This window comes from Rhinopithecus roxellana, chromosome 1, assembly GCF_007565055.1.
Source record: "Rhinopithecus roxellana isolate Shanxi Qingling chromosome 1, ASM756505v1, whole genome shotgun sequence".
Taxonomy (NCBI): domain Eukaryota; kingdom Metazoa; phylum Chordata; class Mammalia; order Primates; family Cercopithecidae; genus Rhinopithecus; species Rhinopithecus roxellana.
Genome location: NC_044549.1, coordinates 18,572,442 through 18,595,543, shown reverse-complemented (window position 1 = coordinate 18,595,543; position 23,102 = coordinate 18,572,442). Strand labels below are relative to the sequence as shown.

At 38.1% G+C, this 23,102-nt stretch overlaps 1 protein-coding gene across 1 annotated transcript in view; it reads right to left on the bottom strand.

Moving 5' to 3' along the window:
• Positions 1–23,102, bottom strand: part of CRYBG3 (crystallin beta-gamma domain containing 3) — a 127,728-nt gene that overhangs the window by 17,801 nt on the left and 86,825 nt on the right. Inside the window, exons 16-17 of the mRNA XM_010358778.2 lie at positions 21,785–21,894; positions 18,247–18,373 (exon numbers count right to left, since the gene is read on the bottom strand). Coding sequence (XP_010357080.2) covers positions 18,247–18,373; positions 21,785–21,894 — 237 coding nt within the window. The remainder of the gene's footprint in view (positions 1–18,246; positions 18,374–21,784; positions 21,895–23,102) is intronic.

Here is a 23,102-nt window from a genome sequence, read left to right as displayed (position 1 = left end):
TAGGCCACTTTTTAATGGGGTTGTTTTTTGCTTGTTGATTTGTTCCTTATAGGTTCTGGATATTAGACCTTTGTTGAATGCACAGTTTGTGAATATCTTCTCCCATTCTGCTGATTGTTTACTTTGTTGATAGTTTATTTTGCTGTGCAGAAGCACTTTAGTTTAATTAGGTCCCATTTGTCAATTTTTGTTTTTGTTGTAATTCCTTTTGGAGGCTTCCTCATAGAATCTTTGCCAGGGCCCATGTCCAGAATGATATTTCCTAGGTTTTCTTCTAGGGTTTTCTACAGTTTTAGGTTTTACATTTAAGTCTTTAATCCCTCTTGAGTTGTTTTTTGCATATGGTGAAAGCAAAGGGTTCAGTTTCAATATTATGCATATGGCTAGCCAATTATTCCAGCACCATTTACTGAATAGGGAATCCTTTCCCTACTGTTTATTCTTGTCAGCTCTGTCAAAGATCAAATTTTTGTAGGTGTGAGGCTTTATTTCTGAGTTCTCTAACATTTTCCATTGGCCTGTGTGTCTGTTTTTGTACCAGTATCATGCTATTTTGGTTACTGTAGCCTTGTAATATAGTTTGAAATCAGGTGGCACGATGCCTCCAGCTTTGTTTTTTTTTTTTTTTTTTTTTTTTTTTTTTTTTTTTTTTTTTTTGCTTAGAGTTGCCTTGGCTATTTGGGCTCATTTTTGGTTCCATGTGAATTTTAGAATAGCTTTTTCCTAATTCTGTGAAAAAATGTGGGTACTCTGGTAGGAACAGTATTGAATCTGTAAATAGCTTTGGGCAGTATGGCCATTCTAATGACATTGATTCTTCCTATCTATGAGCATGGAGTGTTTCCCTTTGTGTTGTCTCTAAGTTCTTTCAGCAGTGTCCTATAATTTTCACTGTAGAGATCTTTCACCTCCCTGGTGAGCTGTATACCTAGATATTTTATTCTTTGTGTCTATTGTGAATGGAATTGCATTCTTGATTTGGCTCTCAGCTTGGATGTTACTGGTGTATAAAAATGCTACTGACTTTTCTACACTGATTTTGTATCCTGAAATATTACTGAAGTTAATGATCAAATCTAGGACCCTATGGGCAGAGACTATGGGGTTCTCTAAGTATAGATTCATATCATTTGTGAAGAGAGATAGCTTGACTCCCTCTTTTCCTATTTGGATGCCTTTTACTTCTTCCTCTTGTGGGCTTGTTCTGGCTAGGACTTCCAGTACTATGTTGAACAGCAGAGGTAAGAGTGGGTATCCTTCTTCTGTTCCAGTTTTCAAGGGAATGCTTCCAGCTTTTACTCATTCGGTATGATGCCGGCAATGGGCTTGTCATATATGTCTCTTATTATTTTGAGATATGTTCCTTCAATGCCTAGTTTGTTGAGGGTTTTTATCATGAAGGGATGTTGAATTTTATTGAAAGCCTTTTCTGCATCTATTGAGATAATTATGTGGGTTCTGTTTTTAGTTCTGTTTATGTAATAAATCACATTTATTGATTTGTATATATTGAACCAACTTTACATCCCAGGAATAAGGCCTACTTGATTGTGGTGGATTAACTTTTTGATGTCCTGCTGGATTCAGTTTGCTAGTACTTTGTTGAGGATTTCTGCATCTTTGTTCATCAGGCATATGGGTCTGAAGTTTTGTTTCTCCATGTGTTTCTGTCAGGTTTTGGTATTAGAATGATGCTGGCCTCACAGAATGAGTGGTCAGAAACATGCCAAGGGTCACTCATCTAACAGTTATTAATGGTAGAGTCAGGACTTGAACCAAGAAGGTCTCTAACACACTCAAACCAAACTCTTCACCAGTAAACTATAATCCTTCTCATAGAGCTCTCTCATTTGGTTTAGAAAGTCAGTTTCAATACGGATTTACCTTTCTTACTGGTGTTTGTTTTCCTCTTTTAAAAAAATTATGATTCCTTTTAAAAAGAATAACATAGATGACCATGTACCTAAAACCCAGAAGTATTACATTTTAATTTTACTATATTTGTATCAAATTTTTAAAATAAATAAAACATAGCAAATACAGATGAATTTAAACTCCCACCTCCCCGAGAGGTGACCACTATGCTCAAGTTGTAAATCTTTTCAGCTCATGTTTTTCTATTTCTATTAATGGTTATGCATCTTTTGCTTTTAACATTTACAGAAAATGTATTCTACTGTAACATCTTTAGTAGCCTGCTTTCCTTGCCTACTGTGTTTGAAATTTGACTCTTCATACATGTAGCTCTCCAATTCATTGTAACTACTATATTTCATTCCCTTATAGGAATGTGTGATTGTTTGTTTCATCCATCATAGCTGCAACAGACATCCTTATTCCCCCCACCATTGTAATTAACACTTCTTCCACTAGCTATATATGACTAATGTTACTTCCCTGCAACTAAGACAAACCTTAGTATTTTCAGATTTTAAAATGCCTGTAGCTAGACTAAGCTAATGTTATTCATAATTGTTTTGATTTGTATTTCCTTGATAACTAGTGAGGGTTAACATCCTTTGGATGTCCTGAGCCATTTTTCCCTCTTCTATAAACTGCCTATTTATATCCTCTGTTTGAAGTGGATTTTTCTGAATTGGTTTGAAAAAGCTCTTCTAATTATTTTATTTATTGTTTGTAGAGACAGGGACCAGCAATGTCCAGGCTCTTCTGGACTCAAGCAGTCCTCCTAGTCAGCCTCCCGAAGCACTGGAATTATAGGTGTGAGCTACCGCACCCAGCTAAGAGCTCTTCTTATATTCAGTACACTAAACCTTTGCAGGTTATACAAACTGCGAATATATTTTGTGGCTTGCTGTGGCAGTCTGAATAATTAATGCCTGCCTCCTCTCCCTACCCCACAAATGTTCACATCCTAATTCTTAGAACCTGTGAATGTGGTGAATATGTTACCTGACATGGTAAAGAGGCACTTTACAGATATTATTAATTAAGGACCTTGAGATGGGTACAATCATCTGGATTACTCTGGTAAGCCCAATGTAGCCACCAGGGTCCTTGTAAAAGGAAGGTAGGAGGGTCAGAGATAGAGAGCAGATAAAGAGCAGAGACTGGGGCGGAGCAAGATGGCCGAATAGGAACAGATCCAGTCTCCAACTCCCAGCGCGAGCGACACAGAAGACCGGTGATTTCTGCATTTTCAACTGAGGTACTGGGGTCATCTCACTAGGGAGTGCCGGACAATCGGTGCTGGTCAGCTGCTGCAGCCTGACCAGCGAGAGCTGAAGCAGGGCGAGGCATCGCCTCACCTGGAAGCGCAAGGGGGAAGGGGATCCGTTTTCCTAGCCAGGGGAACTGAGACACACAACACCTGGAAAATCGGGTAACTCCCACCCCAATACTGCGCTGTAAGCATACAGGCACACCAGGAGAATATATCCCAATCCTGGCCGGGAGGGTCCCACGCCCACGAAGCCTCCCTCACTGCTAACACAGCAGTCTGCCGCGATCTATCCGCAAGGCAGCAGCGAGGCTGGGGGAGGGGCGCCCGCCATTGCTGAGGCTTAACTAGGTAAACAAAGCCGCTGGGAAGCTCGAACTGGGTGGAGCTCACAGCAGCTCAAGGAAGCCTGCCTGTCTCTGTAGTCTCCACCTCTGGGGACAGCGCACAGCTGAAGACCAACAGGGGAAGTAGCGGGAGCCGGTGCAGACGCGAACGACTCTGTCTGACAGCTTTGGGGAGAGCCGTGGATCTCCCAACGCGGAGGTTGAGATCTGAGAACGGACAGACTGCCTGCTCAGGTGTGTCTCTGACCCCTGAGTAGCCTAGCTGGGAGAAATCCCCCACTAGGGGCAGTCTGACACCCCACACCTCACAGGGTGGAGTACACCCCTGAGAGGAAACTTCCAAAGGAAGAATCAGACAGGTACACTCGCTGTTCAGCAATATTCTATCTTCGGCAACCTCTGCTGCTGATACCCAGGCAAACAGGGTCTGAAGTGGACCTCAAGCAATCTCCAACAGACCAACAGACAGTCCTTCTGACTGTCAGAAGGAAAACTATCAAACAGGAAGGACACCTATACCAAAACCCCATCAGTACGTCACCACCATCAAAGACCAGAGACAGATAAAACCACAAAGATGGGGAAGAAGCAGGGCAGAAAAGCTGGAAATTCAAAAAATAAGAGCGCATCTCCCCCTGCGAAGGAGCGCAGCCCATCGCCAGCAACGGATCAAAGCTGGTCAGAGAATGACTTGGACGAGAGGAGAGAAGAAGGCTTCAGTCCATCAAACTTATCAGAGCTAAAGGAGGAATTACGTACCCAGCGCAAAGAAACTAAAAATCTTGAAAAAAGAGTGGAAGAATTGACAGCTAGACTAATTAATGCAGAGAAGATCATAAACGAAATGACAGAGATGAAAACCATGACACGAGAAATACGTGACAAATGCACAAGCTTCAGTAACCGACTCGATCAACTGGAAGAAAGAGTATCAGCGATTGAAGATCAAATGAATGAAATGAAGCGAGAAGAGAAACCAAAAGAAAAAAGAAGAAAAAGAAATGAGCAAAGCCTGCAAGAAGTATGGGATTACGTAAAAAGACCAAATCTACATCTGATTGGGGTGCCTGAAAGTGAGGGGGAAAATGGAACCAAGTTGGAAAACACTCTTCAGGATATCATCCAGGAGAACTTCCCCAACCTAGTAGGGCAGGCCAACATTCAAATTCAGGAAATACAGAGAACGCCACAAAGATACTCCTCCAGAAGAGCAACTCCAAGACACATCATTGCCAGATTCACCAAAGTTGAAATGAAGGAAAAAATCTTAAGGGCAGCCAGAGAGAAAGGTCGGGTTACCCACAAAGGGAAGCCCATCAGACTAACAGCAGATCTCTCGGCAGAAACTCTACAAGCCAGAAGAGAGTGGGGGCCAATATTCAACGTTCTTAAAGAAAAGAATTTTAAACCCAGAATTTCATATCCAGCCAAACTAAGTTTCATAAGTGAAGGAGAAATAAAATCCTTTACAGATAAGCAAATGCTTAGAGATTTTGTCACCACCAGGCCTGCCTTACAAGAGACCCTGAAGGAAGCCCTAAACATGGAAAGGAACAACCGGTACCAGCCATCACAAAAACATGCCAAAATGTAAAGACCATCGAGGCTAGGAAGAAACTGCATCGACTAACGAGCAAAATAACCAGTTAATATCATAATGGCAGGATCAAGTTCACACATAACAATATTAACCTTAAATGTTAATGGACTAAATACTCCAATTAAAAGACACAGACTGGCAAACTGGATAAAGAGTCAAGACCCATCAGTCTGCTGTATTCAGGAGACCCATCTCACATGCAGAGACATACATAGGCTCAAAATAAAGGGATGGAGGAAGATCTACCAAGCAAATGGAGAACAAAAAAAAGCAGGGGTTGCAATCCTTGTCTCTGATAAAACAGACTTTAAACCATCAAAGATCAAAAGAGACAAAGAAGGCCATTACATAATGGTAAAGGGATCAATTCAACAGGAAGAGCTAACTCTCCTAAATATATATGCACCCAATACAGGAGCACCCAGATTCATAAAGCAAGTCCTTAGAGACTTACAAAGAGACTTAGACTCCCATACAATAATAATGGGAGACTTCAACACTCCGCTGTCAACATTAGACAGATCAACGAGACAGAAAGTTAACAAGGATATCCAGGAATTGAACTCATCTCTGCACCAAGCGGACCTAATAGACATCTATAGAACTCTCCACCCCAAATCAACAGAATATACATTCTTCTCAGCACCACATCGCACTTATTCCAAAATTGACCACATAATTGGAAGTAAAGCACTCCTCAGCAAATGTAAAAGAACAGAAATTATAACAAACTGTCTCTCAGACCACAGTGCAATCAAACTAGAACTCAGGACTAAGAAACTCAATCAAAACCGCTCAACTACATGGAAACTGAACAACCTGCTCCTGAATGACTACTGGGTACATAACGAAATGAAAGCGGAAATAAAGATGTTCTTTGAAACCAATGAGAACAAAGATACAACATACCAGAATCTCTGGGACACATTTAAAGCAGTGTGTAGAGGGAAATTTATAGCACTAAATGCCCACAAGAGAAAGCAGGAAAGATCTAAAATTGACACTCTAACATCACAATTAAAAGAACTAGAGAGGCAAGAGCAAACACATTCAAAAGCTAGCAGAAGGCAAGAAATAACTAAGATCAGAGCCGAACTGAAGGAGATAGAGACAGAAAAAACCCTCCAAAAAATCAATGAATCCAGGAGTTGGTTTTTTGAAAAGATCAACAAAATTGACAGACCGCTAGCAAGGCTAATAAAGAAGAAAAGAGAGAGGAATCAAATAGATGCAATAAAAAATGATAAAGGGGATATCACCACTGACCCCACAGAAATACAAACTACCATCAGAGAATACTATAAACGCCTCTACGCAAATCAACTAGAAAATCTAGAAGAAATGGATAAATTCCTGGACACTTACACTCTCCCAAGGCTAAACCAGGAAGAAGTTGAATCCCTGAATAGACCAATAGCAGGCTCTGAAATTGAGGCAAAAATTAATAGCCTACCCACCAAAAAAAGTCCAGGACCAGATGGATTCACAGCTGAATTCTACCAGAGGTACAAGGAGGAGCTGGTACCATTCCTTCTGAAACTATTCCAATCAATAGAAAAAGAGGGAATCCTCCCTAACTCATTTTATGAGGCCAACATCATCCTGATACCAAAGCCTGGCAGAGACACATCAAAAAAAAGAGAATTTTAGACCAATATCCCTGATGAACATTGATGCAAAAATTCTCAATAAAATACTGGCAAACCGGATTCAGCAGCACATCAAAAAGCTTATCCACCATGATCAAGTGGGCTTCATCCCTGGGATGCAAGGCTGGTTTAACATTCGCAAATCAATAAACGTAATCCAGCATATAAACAGAACCAAAGACAAGAACCACATGATTGTCTCAATAGATGCAGAAAAGGCTTTTGACAAAATTCAACAGCCCTTCATGCTAAAAACGCTCAATAAATTCGGTATTGATGGAACGTACCTCAAAATAATAAGAGCTATTTATGACAAACCCACAGCTAATATCATACTGAATGGGCAAAAACTGGAAAAATTCCCTTTGAAAACTGGCACAAGACAGGGATGCCCTCTCTCACCACTCCTATTCAACATAGTCTTGGAAGTTCTGGCTAGGGCAATCAGGCAAGAGAAAGAAATCAAGGGTATCCAGTTAGGAAAAGAAGAAGTCAAATTGTCCCTGTTTGCAGATGACATGATTGTATATTTAGAAAACCCCATCGTCTCAGCCCAAAATCTCCTTAAGCTGATAAGCAACTTCAGCAAAGTCTCAGGATACAAAATTAATGTGCAAAAATCACAAGCATTCTTATACACCAGTAACAGACAAGCAGAGAGCCAAATCAGGAATGAACTTCCATTCACAATTGCTTCAAAGAGAATAAAATACCTAGGAATCCAGCTTACAAGGGATGTAAAGGACCTCTTCAAGGAGAACTACAAACCACTGCTCAGCGAAATAAAAGAGGACACAAACAAATGGAAGAACATACCATGCTCATGGATAGGAAGAATCAATATCGTGAAAATGGCCATACTCCCCAAGGTTATTTATAGATTCAATGCCATCCCCATCAAGCTACCAATGAGTTTCTTCACAGAATTGGAAAAAACTGCTTTAAAGTTCATATGGAACCAAAAAAGGGCCCGCATTGCCAAGACAATCCTAAGTCAAAAGGACAAAGCTGGAGGCGTCACGCTACCTGACTTCAAACTATACTACAAGGCTACAGTAACCAAAACAGCATGGTACTGGTACCAAAACAGAGATATAGATCAATGGAACAGAACAGAGTCCTCAGAAATAATACCACACATCTACAGCCATCTGATCTTTGACAAACCTGAGAGAAACAAGAAATGGGGAAAGGATTCCCTATTTAATAAATGGTGCTGGGAAAATTGGCTAGCCATAAGTAGAAAGCTGAAACTGGATCCTTTCCTTACCCCTTATACGAAGATTAATTCAAGATGGATTAGAGACTTAAATGTTAGACCTAATACCATAAAAACCCTAGAAGAAAATCTAGGTAGTACCATTCAGGACATAGGCATGGGCAAGGACTTCATGTCTAAAACACCAAAAGCAATGGCAGCAAAAGCAAAAATTGACAAATGGGATCTAATTAAACTAAAGAGCTTTTGCACAGCAAAAGAAACTACCATCAGAGTGAACAGGCAACCTACAGAATGGGAGAAAATTTTTGCAACCTACTCATCTGACAAAGGGCTAATATCCAGAATCTACAAAGAACTCAAACAAATATACGAGAAAAAAACAAACAACCCCATCAAAAAGTGGGGAAAGGATATGAACAGACATTTCTCAAAAGAAGATATTCATACAGCCAACAGACACATGAAAAAATGCTCATCATCACTCGCCATCAGAGAAATGCAAATCAAAACCACAATGAGATACCATCTCACACCAGTTAGAATGGCAATCATTAAGAAGTCAGGAAACAACAGGTGTTGGAGAGGATGTGGAGAAACAGGAACACTTTTACACTGTTGGTGGGATTGTAAACTAGTTCAACCATTATGGAAAACAGTATGGCAATTCCTCAAGGATCTAGAACTAGATGTACCATATGACCCAGCCATCCCACTACTGGGTATATACCCAAAGGATTATAAATTATTCTACTACAAAGACACATGTACACGTATGTTTATTGCGGCACTATTCACAATAGCAAAGACTTGGAATCAACCCAAATGTCCATCTGTGACAGACTGGATTAAGAAAATGTGGCACATATACACCATGGAATACTATGCAGCCATAAAAAAGGATGAGTTTGCGTCCTTTGTAGGGACATGGATGCAGCTGGAAACCATCATTCTTAGCAAACTATCACAAGAACAGAAAACCAAACACCGCATGTTCTCACTCATAGGTGGGAACTGAACAATGAGATCACTTGGACTCGGGAAGGGGAACATCACGCACTGGGGCCTATCATGGGGAGGGGGGAGGGGGGAGGAGGGAGGGCTTGCATTGGGGAGTTATACAAGATATAAATGATGAATTGATGGGTGCTGACGAGTTGATGGGTGCAGCACACCAACATGGCATAAGTATACATATGTAACAAACCTGCACGTTATGCACATGTACCCTAGAACTTAAAGTATAATAAAAAAAAAAAAAAAAAAAAAAAAAAAAAGAAATTAAAAAAAATTGAAAAAGTAGAAAAAAAAAAAAAAAAAAAAGAGCAGAGACTGGAGTGATGCACTTTGAAGATGAAAGAAGGTCATGAGTTAAGGAATGCTGGTGGCCTCTAGAAGCTAGAAAAGGTAAGGAAATGGGTTCTCCCCTAGAGCTTCCCAGATGAAATGACTGCCAACACCTTAATTTTACCACAATAGGACCAATTTCAGACTTCTGACTTGTGGAACTGCAAGACTGTAAATATCTGTCATCTTAAGCTACTAAGTTTACAGTAATCTGTTACATCAGCAATAGGAAACTAACACATTTGCCTTTCACCTTTTTCTTATTCATTTGTGCTTTTTCTGTTTGAAGAAATCCATCCTACTCCAGTATCATCAGGGTAGATTCCTATATTTTCTTCTAAATTGTGACGTTTGCTTTTCACATTTAGGTTGTTATTAATCCATCTGGAACTGATTTTTGTGTTGGGAGTAAAGTAGGATTCTAACTGTCTTTTTCTATGGAATGGGTCAATTGTCTCCACAACATTTATTTAACAGTTCATCATAGCTCCATTGGAATGCTGTTATCTTCCAAATTCTATTTACTATATAGCTCAGTTTCCATGCTACCCTATTCCCCTGTCCCATTTGTCTCTCCTTGTACTGATTCCCACTAATTATTACTACTGTCTAAAGCAATATATATTTGGTAGGATAAGTGACCCTACATGTTGTTCTTAAAAATTATCTTGGCGATTTTGGACCCATTATCTTTTCCAAATTAATCATAGGATAAGCTTGCCATGTTTTACTCCCCACCTCTACCCCCTAAAAGGACAGAACACTGTGTTTTGCCTGAAACAGTATTAATTTGGGGAAGACCATATCTTTACAATATTGAGTCTTTTTACCTATAAAGGTTATATCTCTCCAATGTTTACTTCCTTCAAGAGTTTTTATAAAATTTCTAGGAAAAAAACGTATTGCCTTGTGTTAGATTTATTTCTAAATACCTTTAATTGCTATAGTTTAATTGCTATTTATCTTATATTCTGCAACTTTAAAAATGTGCTTTAGCCCTAATAATTTATCATTTACACCATAGATGCTCTTGCCAGTTTTGTTTTTTCCTTTTGTTTTAATCTTATTTCATTTTTTAGATTAATTTTTTTTTATTAGATAGAACTTCAGAATACTGAATAGTAGTGGTAATAGGGAGACTGTTGTCTTCTGCCTGAATTTAAAGAGAACTGTTTCAGATATCTCACTGGGAAGTGCGATGTTTACTGTAAGTTTTTGTTGGCCTGCATTTTCAAAATGTGCATAATAGTTAATACCATTAACTATATATATAGGTTCAGCTAAAAATTTTAACAGTAACCAAATTCTTCTACACTTTGTTTTTTTATTATTATTATACTTTAAGTTCTAGGGAACATGTGCACAATGTGTAGGTTTGTTACATATGTATACATGTGCTATGTTGGTGTGCTGCACCCATTAACTCGTCATTTACATTAGGTATTCCTCCTAATGCTATCCCTCCCCACTCCCTCAACCCCATGACAGGCCCTGGTGTGTGATGTTCTCCACCATGTGTCCAAGTGATCTCATTGTTCAATTCCCACCTATGAGTGAGAACATGTGGTGTTTGATTTTCTGTCCTTGGGATAGTTTGCTGAGAATGATGGTTTCCAGCTTCATCCATGCCCCTACAAAGGACATGAACTCATCCTTTTTATGGCTGCATAGTATTCTGTGATGTATATGTGCCACATTTTCTTAATCCAGTCTATCATTGATGGACATTTGGGTTGGTTCCAAGTCTTTGCTATTGTGAATAGTGCCGCCGTAAACATGTGTGCATGTGTCTTTATAGAAGCATGATTTATAATCCTTTGGGTATATACCCAGTAATGGGATGGCTGGGTCAAATGGTATTTCTAGCTCTGGATCTTTGAGAAATCGCCACACTGTCTTCCACAATGGTTGAACTAGTTTGCACCCCCACCAACAGTGTAAAAGTGTTCCTGTTTCTCCACATCCTCTCCAGCACCTGTTGTTTACTGACTTTTTAATGATTGTCATTCTAACTGCTGTGAGATGGTATCTCATTGTGGTTTTGATTTGCATTTCTCTGATGGCGAGTGATGATGAGCATTTTTTAATGTGTCTATTGGCTGCATAAATGTCTTTTTTTGAGAAGTGTCTGTTCATATCCTTCACACACTTTTTGCTGGGGTTGTTTGATTTTTTCTTGTAATTTGTTTAAGTTCTTTGTAGATTCTGGATATTAGCCCTTTGTCAGATGGGTAGATTGCAAAAATTTTCTCCCATTCTGTAGGTTGCCTGTTCACTCTGATGGTGGTTTCTTTTGCTGTGCAGAAGCTCTTTAGTTTAATTAGATCCCATTTGTCTATTTTGGCTTTTGTTGCCATTGCTTTTGGTGTTTTAGTCATGAGGTCCTTGCCCATGCCTATGTCCTGAATGGTATTGCCTAGGTTTTCTTCTAGGGTTTTTATGGTTTTAGGTCTAACATTTAAGTCTTTAATCCATCTTGAATTAATTTTTGTGTTCTACACTTTATAAACTCATTCCTTCCTTTCATTCTGAGGTTGGATTTATAGTCTCCCTCTATTTGTAGCTGTGCCTCTTATTCAGTATCCTTCCACAGAATGAATGATTGTCTTGCCAATTCTTATTCTACCTCTTAAGATCATTTATGTCATCAGAGTCTTAATTTCATCTGAAGTTTTTCTACAGCCTCTTGTTATAATATTCTTTGGTTTTGCTTCCTTGGAGCTGCCAGGGCTCGATTACTTCAAAGGCAGCCAAACTTCCATTCCAACACCCCAGTGGAGAAATAAGAGAAGCAACCAGCTAAGTACTGCTCCCATGGAAATGAAATAAAACAGGTTACCCCACACACTCCTGGTCCAATGCTTAAATGTTTTATGCAATAGTCTGAAAGTCGCAGTTAACTCCATCTTAGATCAATCAACAAGTTCTCATGTATCTTGCTCCTGTCTATATATGCCATTATTCTTTCAATACCCAGTCTGACTTTAAAAAATTTCATCAATAGTTAGCAGCTGTAAATTACTTTTTTTTTTAACTTAGGTTCCCCACCATCCCCCAACTTCTAAAGCTATTATTAGAATATTGTAAATGGATAAGACACAAACCTATAGTAAGTCCAAAGTACAACCCCTCTTATGGAATGAGCTCTGAAGCAGAAGAATGAACTTTATACAACTACTGCCTATATATTTTTAGGCATGAATAAATGAGTTTATTTAGTTGGCTTATTACATAATGGACTCTTGATATTTTTGTAGCATTGTGCTAAGTAGAGGGGACATAAGGGTGACAGAATTTAAAGCTACAATAAATATAAATCATCCCCTCAATGGCTTTACAGTTTCAGTAAGTGTGATGAAAAGGAGAGAGTGAAAAGCATCTTGAGATGCAGAGAAAGAATATTCAGGGCAAACAAAAGTCACTTTAAGAAATGAGGTCATTGAAGGCTTCCTAGAATTGAGGTCCTTTAAATTAGACCTCAAAGAATTTAGAGACGGGAAAGAAAAACTTCATTCTATGTTTCCATATAAAAACACAAAATAAAGTTTAAGGAAGGTATTGGGGGGAAGGGGGGAGGGTAAGCTTGTAAACAGGATACATGAAAATGATTGAGCAATAATATTGGAAAAGTAGGACCTGATGCCAGGGTCTGGGCTTTATGGGAAGGTTACATGCTCAATGCTGCAAATAAGAAGAAATGCAAAAGAAAGAGGCCAAAGGAAGAAAATTAGTTATGTACCCATCACAATAGTTTTAGAAAGACAGAATGAGCCTCTAAACTCAGTCATGGCAATGGAAAGGAGATAAGAGGAAAAGCTTAAGACATATCATGGGACTGTATGCGATGACTCATGCCTGTAATCCCAGCACTTTGGGAGGCCGAGGTGGGTGGATCCCTTGAGATCAGGAGTTTGAGAACAGCCTGGCCAACATGGTGAAACCCCGTCTCTACTAAAAATACAAAAGTTAGCTGGGAGTTTTGGCACGTGCCTGTAATCCCAGCTACCTGGGAGGCTGAGGCACGAGAATTCCTTGAACTTGGGAGGCGGAGGTTGCAGTGAGCCAAGATTGTGCCATTGCACTCCAACCTAGGTGTCAGAGCCAGACTCAGTCTAAAAAAAGGTGGGGAGGGAGTAATGATGATTGCTTTCAACAGAAACAGGGCAGAAAAGAAGAACAAATCTATGAGAGAAAATGGGATGCTGGCAAAACATGCTGAAGACCCATGTGGAATCTGGGAATGAAGCTCAGGGAATAACTGAGTACTGCTTACTCTAGATATCTGCGAATGCGAATCATCTTTATGATAATGAAAATTTCTAAGTACAGGAGAGGAAAGGCCAAGAATAGGTATCTGAGAAACATCTACACTTGAGAGGCCAAGAGTAAGAATCAAATAGCATTTGGACTTGATGAGTTTGTTACGCTAATTCTTTTTTTATTCATATTCAGTACTTAACACAGTATTTAGTAAAGAGCAGGTGTTCAATACTTTAGATTGAATAAATATAAAACGCATCTTCAGCAATGGTGTTATTGTGCAGCATTTGTGATATTTATCTAAATAATTCAGCTGGATGGTGCAGTGGTTTGCACCTGTAATCCCAGCACTTTGGGAGGCTGAGGCAGGTAGACTGCTTGAGCCCAGGAGTTTCAGACCAGCCTGGGCAACACGGTGAAACCCCATCTCAACCAAAACACCACAAAAACTAGCCAGACATGGTGGTGCACACCTGTAGTCCCAGCTACTTCAGAGGCTGAGATGGGAGAAATAATTCAGCCACCTTAAATATTTTTCTTTGATCAAAGCAAAATAGAATACCTTTAAACTTTCTTCTACAAAATTACTAATCAGATGTGTTTTTCATTCATAGAACTCTACACCAATGCCCCAAGCATCATCTTAGGGATTAAAAAAAAAAAAATCATCTTATTGCCCTTTCACACCCAGTATGACTACTCCTAAATATAGAAGGCTTTGGTTTCAGCCCCCACAAAACACTTAAACTTCCTTAGGCATGATACTCAATCTTTTTCATCTTAAAAGGTCTTCTTGTAATCACTATTAAGCAGTAAAGCCATTACCAAACCAAGGCTACTGAAAACCTTAAAGAGAAGTCAATGGAAACCAATTCACCATGTTTTGAGATAGATGTTTAGGCATTTTATTAGACATGTAATTTTTCGAGATATATAATTATATCTCTGTGAAGAGCCTGATGAAAACCCTGGGTCTTAGTTCACTTTCCTAATTCTAGGCCACTTAATTTATTATTTTTCCCAGATGCTTACATAAAGCTGTCTTAGTATGATTAAATTAAATTTCCCTATATTAAATTACCTGATTTTAGAATTCTAAATGAATTTTGAAAGAGAACTGGGGACCATATTCTGAGGCAGACTTTTCTACTTGTCTACCATATACTTCATTTGACAGCCACCAAACCACCTCCAGACTGTCACTAAAAATTAATCTCAAGTTTTTAAAAGGAAGTTAGCTCTGTCACAGTAGCAGAGATAAATTATTACAATTTCATCTCCTTTCATTTTCTCCGAAATATAGTAACAGAGAACACCTCTATGAGTTTATACATCTCTGGTAGATTGTATTATTGTTTGAATATACTTTGTCGACTTTATCCCTGCCCAGGTGAGAGTCTATTCCCCTGCCCCATTTATGTCAGGCTTGGTCTAATGACTTGTTTTTGGAAACAGAATATGAGTGGACACAATGATGTGTACATGGGCAAAATGAATCTGAGCAGAAGCTTCAAATGTGACTCTGTGATTGTGACCTTGCTCCCTCTTTCCCCTGTCATGAAAATAGTCATGTCCCCAATTGGAGGTGCTCCCATTAGCTTGGTCCCAATGCAAAGCAAATATTAAAAGTGTATCTAAACCCAACTCACAAGCCTAAAGTGGAGGCCATGCAACTGTCTTGCCATTTTGAGACAAAATATGAAAATGAAATGAACATTTGTTTTCAACTACTATGACTCTGGAGACTGTTGTGAAAGTTAATACATGATCTTATTATTCCCTCTGACCTTGTGAATCCTAAAGCCGGATAAATTCTTTTTCATATCCAATTAGAAATATGACCAGGATACTTATTTGCAACAGAACTGGAGGCTGTCCAAGATTTGAAATACCTGTTCTAACAGTTTCTTTACAGAAGAATTAACTGAGATACAGATAAATTAAGAGATTTGCCTAAGGTTATATTAGTTAGACGCAGAACTATGAACTACGCTCCTAGCTCCATTCATTATAAAATGACTGCAACACTGCAAATTATGTGTTGATGGCCCTAGGAATGTAACCTTCACCTGTACCAACAGAAGTTTGCCTGGAGCAAACTGTCATTTTAAAATATATTATCTTCTATGAAGATGAAGTCTTAAAACTCCTCAATATTATACCATTGTGACACTTAAGCACCAAGCCATAGCATATCTGGCAATACCAACTGCAGGCAACATCCCTCGAATTCTGCAGTTTTAACTAACAAAAGCGAAAGCAAATGATTACCTCATATGTACATAATGTCAACTTAATTACACAGAAATATTTCCTAGAATGAATCCAGAATTACACTGGATTGTGGCATAGGCAGCAGTATTAGGAAATCTAAGAAAAAAGGCCTATCAATTCCTAAGTACGAAGATAGTGGGGAGAATCACAGAAAGCATCAGAATTAATGAGAGAAGCAGAATAGATAGTGTATCTAGCACTGTCCAGGGAAATGAGACAGAATCTAGAGGGTGTGAGCAACTGGGACCTAGACAGTGAAAGGACTCTCTTTTGGGAGGAATGTTAGCCTACAGGCTAATCGCAAGACATCTACCTTATTTTACCCAAATCTTATGCTCAATGAATAACCTCCCAATGACTAATTCAGTTTCCCTTGTTTTTCCAGAGAGGGGGAAAAAATGCCCAGGACAGAATTCTCGAGCATTCCAGTCACTAGAATCCACTTATTACAAAATACTAAATTGACCTTCTGGTTTACATATCAATCTCCCTAGGTCTGATCAACTTAAGGCTTTGGGACCCCTGTTGAGGTATCTTCATGGTCAATCTGCAGATCTTTGTAGGATATCCAACCTCCCTTATCCTCTTCCCATTTCAACACCAAACCTGCTGCTGTGACACATTTTCGCAAAAGATGTTTCAAATATTTTCAGTATATTATGAATGGCATTAAGATAACTAATGTGCTACCCTTACATACACTAAATATACTCTTTAACCCATTCTTGAAGTGAAAAGTTTATAGATTTCAAGTCCTTCCCAATAGGCACCTTTGCTTATGCTGCCTGGGTTCCACAGGCCCAAAACTAGGGACATGCAACTCCACATGACAACTTACATGAAAACATCTGTTTATTTTCATCCCAAATTTTTCATTTTACACTTCATGAATCTAAAGGAATTATAACCCTTCAAAGAAAAATAGTAACACTAATTAATTTTGGCCCTGCTTCTAAAATGCCCTCCCTAGAAATTTTGTTGGTTTAGTTCACTGGATTAAGAGTTGTACGAAACCCTTTCAGGATGATACTTTCAAATTCAGACCTCTATCTTTTGCTTTTAGAGTTAACACCAAATACGTATCTGTCTGCTGATTTGGCCACTAAAAATTGTTTAAAAAATTGCTTTCCAGTAAATGTGGACTACCTTCCAATGTCTTTTCCAGCATTATCAAAGCCTGCAGAGACTTGCCAGATCATATATATATATATATATATATATATATATATATATATATATTTTTTAAACCAGTTTTCCTCTAACAGACAAGAAGTGTTAGTAGCCACTTATTCTTTCCATGTTAGTATCTACAGAGCCATTGAGAGAGACCAAGAACACTATTTATATTCTTGTTCTCAGCCAAGACTCTATAATTAGTCTGATACCAAGAATACTCTATCCAGAAATGCCTTGTGAAATAGGACGACATTGCTTAGGTTGAGATCAAAGATCCTGAGTATGGCCATTATCCCTGGAGTCAGCTTTGACAGAAAGGTTTGAGTCACTACTACATTATGTAGAGTCTCTAATCAGCTCTGTGTAAAACTGAAGCTTTGACCAAACATATTGCCAAGGAATTGTCATAACTAGATATCTTGAAAGTATCCAAGATCCTCACTGCCTCCTCTGCACAGATCCTATTGACCAGGGGTCCAGAATTGATGTCCTGGAGTTGTGATCCCATTTTTCTCACACTTGAAATTCTAAATAAATGTGGTGGAAAGGAAGACCTACTTACTCTGTAAATATGGGCCTCCAAGGTGACCCAGATCATTTTGCACACACCAGACAGAAAGGCCCTGTTCCCAAAAACAGGTTTGAATTTCGAATCTGCTACCCTAGTAGCAGACAAACTGTCATGTGACTTACCTAGTAGAATAATAAAGTGGTCAGGTTATTTTTATACTTAAGCAGCTATAATAACAACAACCATGGTACTAATAGCTAACATTTAAATGAGAACTCACCATATGCTGTGCACTTTATAAGCATCATCTCATTTAATATCCCAGTGGCCTTGTAAGTACTATTGTTATTATTTTATTTTTATAGATGGGTAAGCCAAGTAACTTTGCCAGTGTCACTCAAATTGATTAAAGTATCAAACTGGGAGTTAAGTCGAGGCCTACATTATTCTAATTCTTGAGTTTTACACCCCTGCATTTTTTAAAAAAAGAATATCAATGTTACATTTTGGTTGGATTTCATGAGTGGACCTCAGTTTTACAATTGACAAATGAATTATTCATATTTTTCAGATTTTGATATTTCTCCTTTTATCATTTCTTCCAACTTCACATTATCATTGGTGGTAATTAAACTGGACAAGAAAAAGAGTCTTATAAGTATGCATTTTGCAAAGTACTTACATAGTCAATGGGCTTGAGAGATTTGACTTTAGATGCTGGGCAACCGCAGGAAGTAAGGTCAGCATAGAGGCCTTCTTCTAACACACAGTGATTAACAAACACGTCTTCTTGGTAATAGAGGAGCCAGCTAAAAGCCAAGCAGTAAAACATTCAGTCAAACTGCATTCACTTGGCAGTATAGGCTCATTATTTTGCTGTGGGAACTGGTGTAGGAGTAGGGCATAGAAAGTGGTGCAGAGCACCACCACACCAGCTTAAAAACACACACACACACACACACACAACAGCTACCACTATTATTCCTCGACTGTTTATTATGATGCACCAGGCATTAGGCTAGGCACTTTACATATACTATTTCATGGTGTCCTTAATAATTCTATGAGTTAGGAACATCCTCATTTTTATAGGCAGCAAAAGTAAAGATCAGAAAGGTAAGGTGATTTTCCCGTGGTTCCTCAAACTACTCAATGGTAGAGATGAAGTTTGAAATGAGACGATGTATGCTTTCAGCTAAAGACATTCTTTTTATTTAGTGCCTTCACGTATAGCACTCTGGGATTAGATCAGGGTGATTATTAAGTACCTAAACAGATTATAAGCTCTTTTTGGGAAAAATTTAAAATATTTGTATTCAGTTTAGATGAGCATAGAAGATAGTTTTTTTTTTAAAATCACACAAGAGTATATAAAACCTGTCACCTACAAATCTGACAACTAATAGAAAATTTTAAAAAGAAATAAACCCCTTGGAATCTTCAATAGTGAGTTATCTTCAATACAGTATTCATCAAAAGATAGCTAAACACATACCCTTTTGAAAAGAATGAGCCCAAGGGAAAAATTAAATGACTGTTACTAATTTAGTTTTGGTGTGGCTAAGTTCTAGCCCTGTATTTTAAGATCACCAGAACTGTACTCTTGCCAGACCAGTTTAACTTTGGATAACCGTAGAAATGCTGTGTGACATTATAATTTACTGTCATGTCTACTACTGTAATAAGCATTTCATAGTCAACATTTATCAAAGGTTTCTAGTGTGCCAGGCATAAAGCTAGTGCATTATTTTATTTAGTCCTTCTAAGAAACCTTTGAGGTAGGTATCATTATTAATTCTCCTTTACAGATGAGAAAGCTGAGGTTCAGAGAGATGACTCATTTTGCCTAAAGTTACATAGCTAGAAAATGGTGGAACTGGGCTCAAATCCAGGTCTCTTACACATTCCAGGTGCTTACACAATTGTCATTGTTCTTGTATTCTTTTATCCTGCTGTTGTATATTTCCTACATGAAGAGACATGTGTGACTAGTTTGTCCTATTATTCGGTTCAAGAAAAATACATTTTCCTCCAGAAAAACTTCAGTGTTTCTCATTAACAGACAATGATCCTAAATCTTGTAAAATATTTTCTTTTATCTTAGTGGAGAAGGAACTCAGAGCCAAATAATAGTAACAAAATTATTTCAGGTCCTTGTGTGTGTGTGTGTGTGTGTGTGTGTGTGTGTGTGTGTGTGTGTTTATTTCTTATTAGAGTTGCAGATCTCTATTTAACTTATTGTGCCCTACTTTGTGTTTTAATGTTGTAAAACTCACATTTTCTTTTCAGAGGTAAGTATATAAACAAAAACAAATACAAGGAGGCTCAAGGCAGAAGAGCTGTAGGAAATAGGAGAAGGAAAGGACTGCTTGATTTAGGGTTAATCAAGAAGGTGAACAGAAATAATGGAGTGGACTGAACCTTAAAGGATATATCTGAATTATTATTAAGCAGGGGTCACAAACTTATATACCTTCAGGAGACCACACAGGTAATGCAGATTTGAGTAGTGTGCCAGGTGGAAAAAAATTGGGAATGGTGGTGATTATGGTATGCTGGAAAGCACATATGCAGTCTACTCACTACCAGCTAATTACTGACAAAGGCAAAAGCTTTCTCCAAGTCGTAAAATCTTCTGGTTTTTAAAGAGAAGGTGGAAAACAGCTTCTTCTGAAAAATATCCTAAATGTAAGTATTAATACTTACATTTGTATTAATGTATTACATTTGTAAAAATTGTATTAATACAATTTTTTTAACCTAGCGTATAAGCCAAACAAATGACACCTGCTGGCTAGATTTACCAGAGACCTCCAACCTTTGGTATGAAACAGGCATCAGCAAACTACAGCATGTGGGCCAAATCTGCCCCACTGCTTGTTTTCAAACAGCCCATAAGCTAAGACTGGTTTTCACATTTTCAGAGGGCTTAAAATTTTAAAAGAAGACTATTTCATGACATGTAAATGTTACATACAATTAAAATGTCAATGTCCATAAATAATGTTTCATTGGAATGCAGCTGTGCCTATTGGTTTGTGTATTGCGTATGGCTGCTTTTGTGCTATGTCTAATAGCAGTGTTGAGAGTAGCTGGGATAGAGCCTGTGGAACCCACAAAGTCAAAAATATTCACTATCTGATTCTTTATAAAGTGTACTGACCCCCGGTATAGAAGGTATGGAGGAAAGCAAATGTTAGAAAAGAGAATAGGATGGGAAATGGATAGGAAAAGGAGGCTAGTTGATGGTAAGGTCAGGAAAAGAAAGAGCTTGAACTTGATTGGACTGGTACCAGAAAATGGCTGGGAATTAAAGCATTAGCAAAAATATTAAACTGGATTTTGGGACACATAATTGGACTGTGATTTGTTTGGGGTAAACACTAGAAATTAGATGACACTGAAACAGGCGGTAGCTAAGAGACTGAAGTTTTTGAAGTGAAAAATAGAAGGCCCAGGCCTCTAATGATTCAAGGGAGAAGGGAGGAAAACTGACAAACCTAATATATTTTAAAGGAAGAAAAGAGACTTTGATAGGTTGCTGGGTAGATGTTTGATACATAGAGATGCCACTGAACTGTACAATTAAAAATTGTTAAAATGGTAAATTTTATTTTAGCACAATAAAAAATTTGTAGAATATATTTTAGCTGTGAGAATCACATGTAGTTTCATATACACGTGAAAAATATACAGTATATTGTTGCAATTGGAAGAATATCCAATTCAGAGATGAGAAAAAAAGACCAAAGGAATCATGGGTCTGAAATTTGGTATGTGATCTTGGGAAACCCTAACTCTGAACCTGGTTTCCACATCTGTGAAAGGGGGATGATGAATACTTCATTAAAAGATTAAAAAAATTAGGATTAATATGTCTTACTTCTAAAAACACCAGGTATTTTTATCGCATTCTACTGTGTGAGACAATAAATATACAATATAAACATTCAAAATATTTAGGAAATAATCTAAGATCACAGTGAGAGACAAAAATCAAAATGTTCCCTAAGTTGGTTAATCAGCATTCTGCTTTTCTGTATTCCATCATAGCTCAAAATACAAATTAAGCAAAATTAATATAGATCAGTTAGCAGGTAACCAATGCCTGTTGAAGATAAATTTTAAAGATTCACTGTGCATGCAAAAAATATATCTCTGTAAATTTAAGAACATTAGTTATTAAATAACAGCAGAAAACACTAAGTAAGCATACTTACCAACCTCGAAGAACTTTAAAAGAACATGGTATGAGTGAAGTCAAATCAGAAGTTTCTTCTGTAAAATCTATACATTCACCTTGGAACCCTGGTTTACTGAATACTTTGAGCTACAAGAACAACAACACAACAGTTAAACAGAAAAAAAAGGTCTTAGATTATCAAAAGCAAATAAAAACCTTTAATTTCATGAATTTATAAAATGTAGCAAAATATCAGACTCATGTTTTATCTATTATCAATGAATTCATATTAGGGATAATGATATGCTCCTTAAACTTGCTTTCTTACATGTTTTCAGGAATGGAACGTCACTGTTGGTTTACCATTTTCTTGCCTCTCTTCCACCAAATTGTGGGAACAGAGGCCTAGAAAACAATTCTACCTAAAAAAGAGTACATTAGAGTCCTTCCTCCACTAACATGTGGTCCTTTATTCTCTCAAACAATCACTATGCCCTATGTTGAGACCAGATGTATAAAATAAGAAGAAATTTAGTGCTAAACATGAAAGAGGCTTAGATTAGTATAAGGCTACATGGTTAGATGCTTCTCTCCCTAGCTCTTCCTGATCCACAGTTAATATAAGAAGAGGAGAGCATGAGCGCATGCCCATAAGCAAGCACGAAGAGTACCCAGGAGGGCACACGAGCAGATGGCAGAGGAGATAATAATGACGGGATTAGTGGAAGATTTATGGTGAAGAAAGAAAGATATCTGTGTCATGTATTTCAGCTTACAGGCTTCGGTTTTCTGATAAGAATACCTTAAATGTGCAGCTTATAGTTATATACAACTACATTTCTACTTTAGTCAATTTTGTCGAGAAAAATCCATGAAATCTCAACTATAATTCCCTTTAGACCAGATATATAATAATCTACAACTCTGGTAGCCTTGAATCTACAATAGGAATGAAAAAAATTGAAGAGCCCATAAAAATTTCATAATACACTGGAGACTTGGAACAACATGGCCCACAGGTCCACCCTGCACTGACAGGCCTGCACTAGGGCACAGAACACATCATAAGAGACCATCTGCTCATGCTGTCATCGAGGATAAGGCTTTTCTGAGCAGCTAATGTTCACCTCCCTCGTCTTCCCTTTTCTTAGAAGAATTGTTTCTTGGTTATCTCATTCTGCTCTGACCTTACTTGATCTGTTATCAAAGATCAGTCAAAATCAAGGAGGTGAGAAAACTAATTCCCCATGATCATCTGTGGTTTGTACAACACCACTTCCTACTGTGAAACCACACTGTATTTGGAGCATTAAAACATCAAGGGACTTCTTGCCTTAAGGAGATGTGATCCAGCA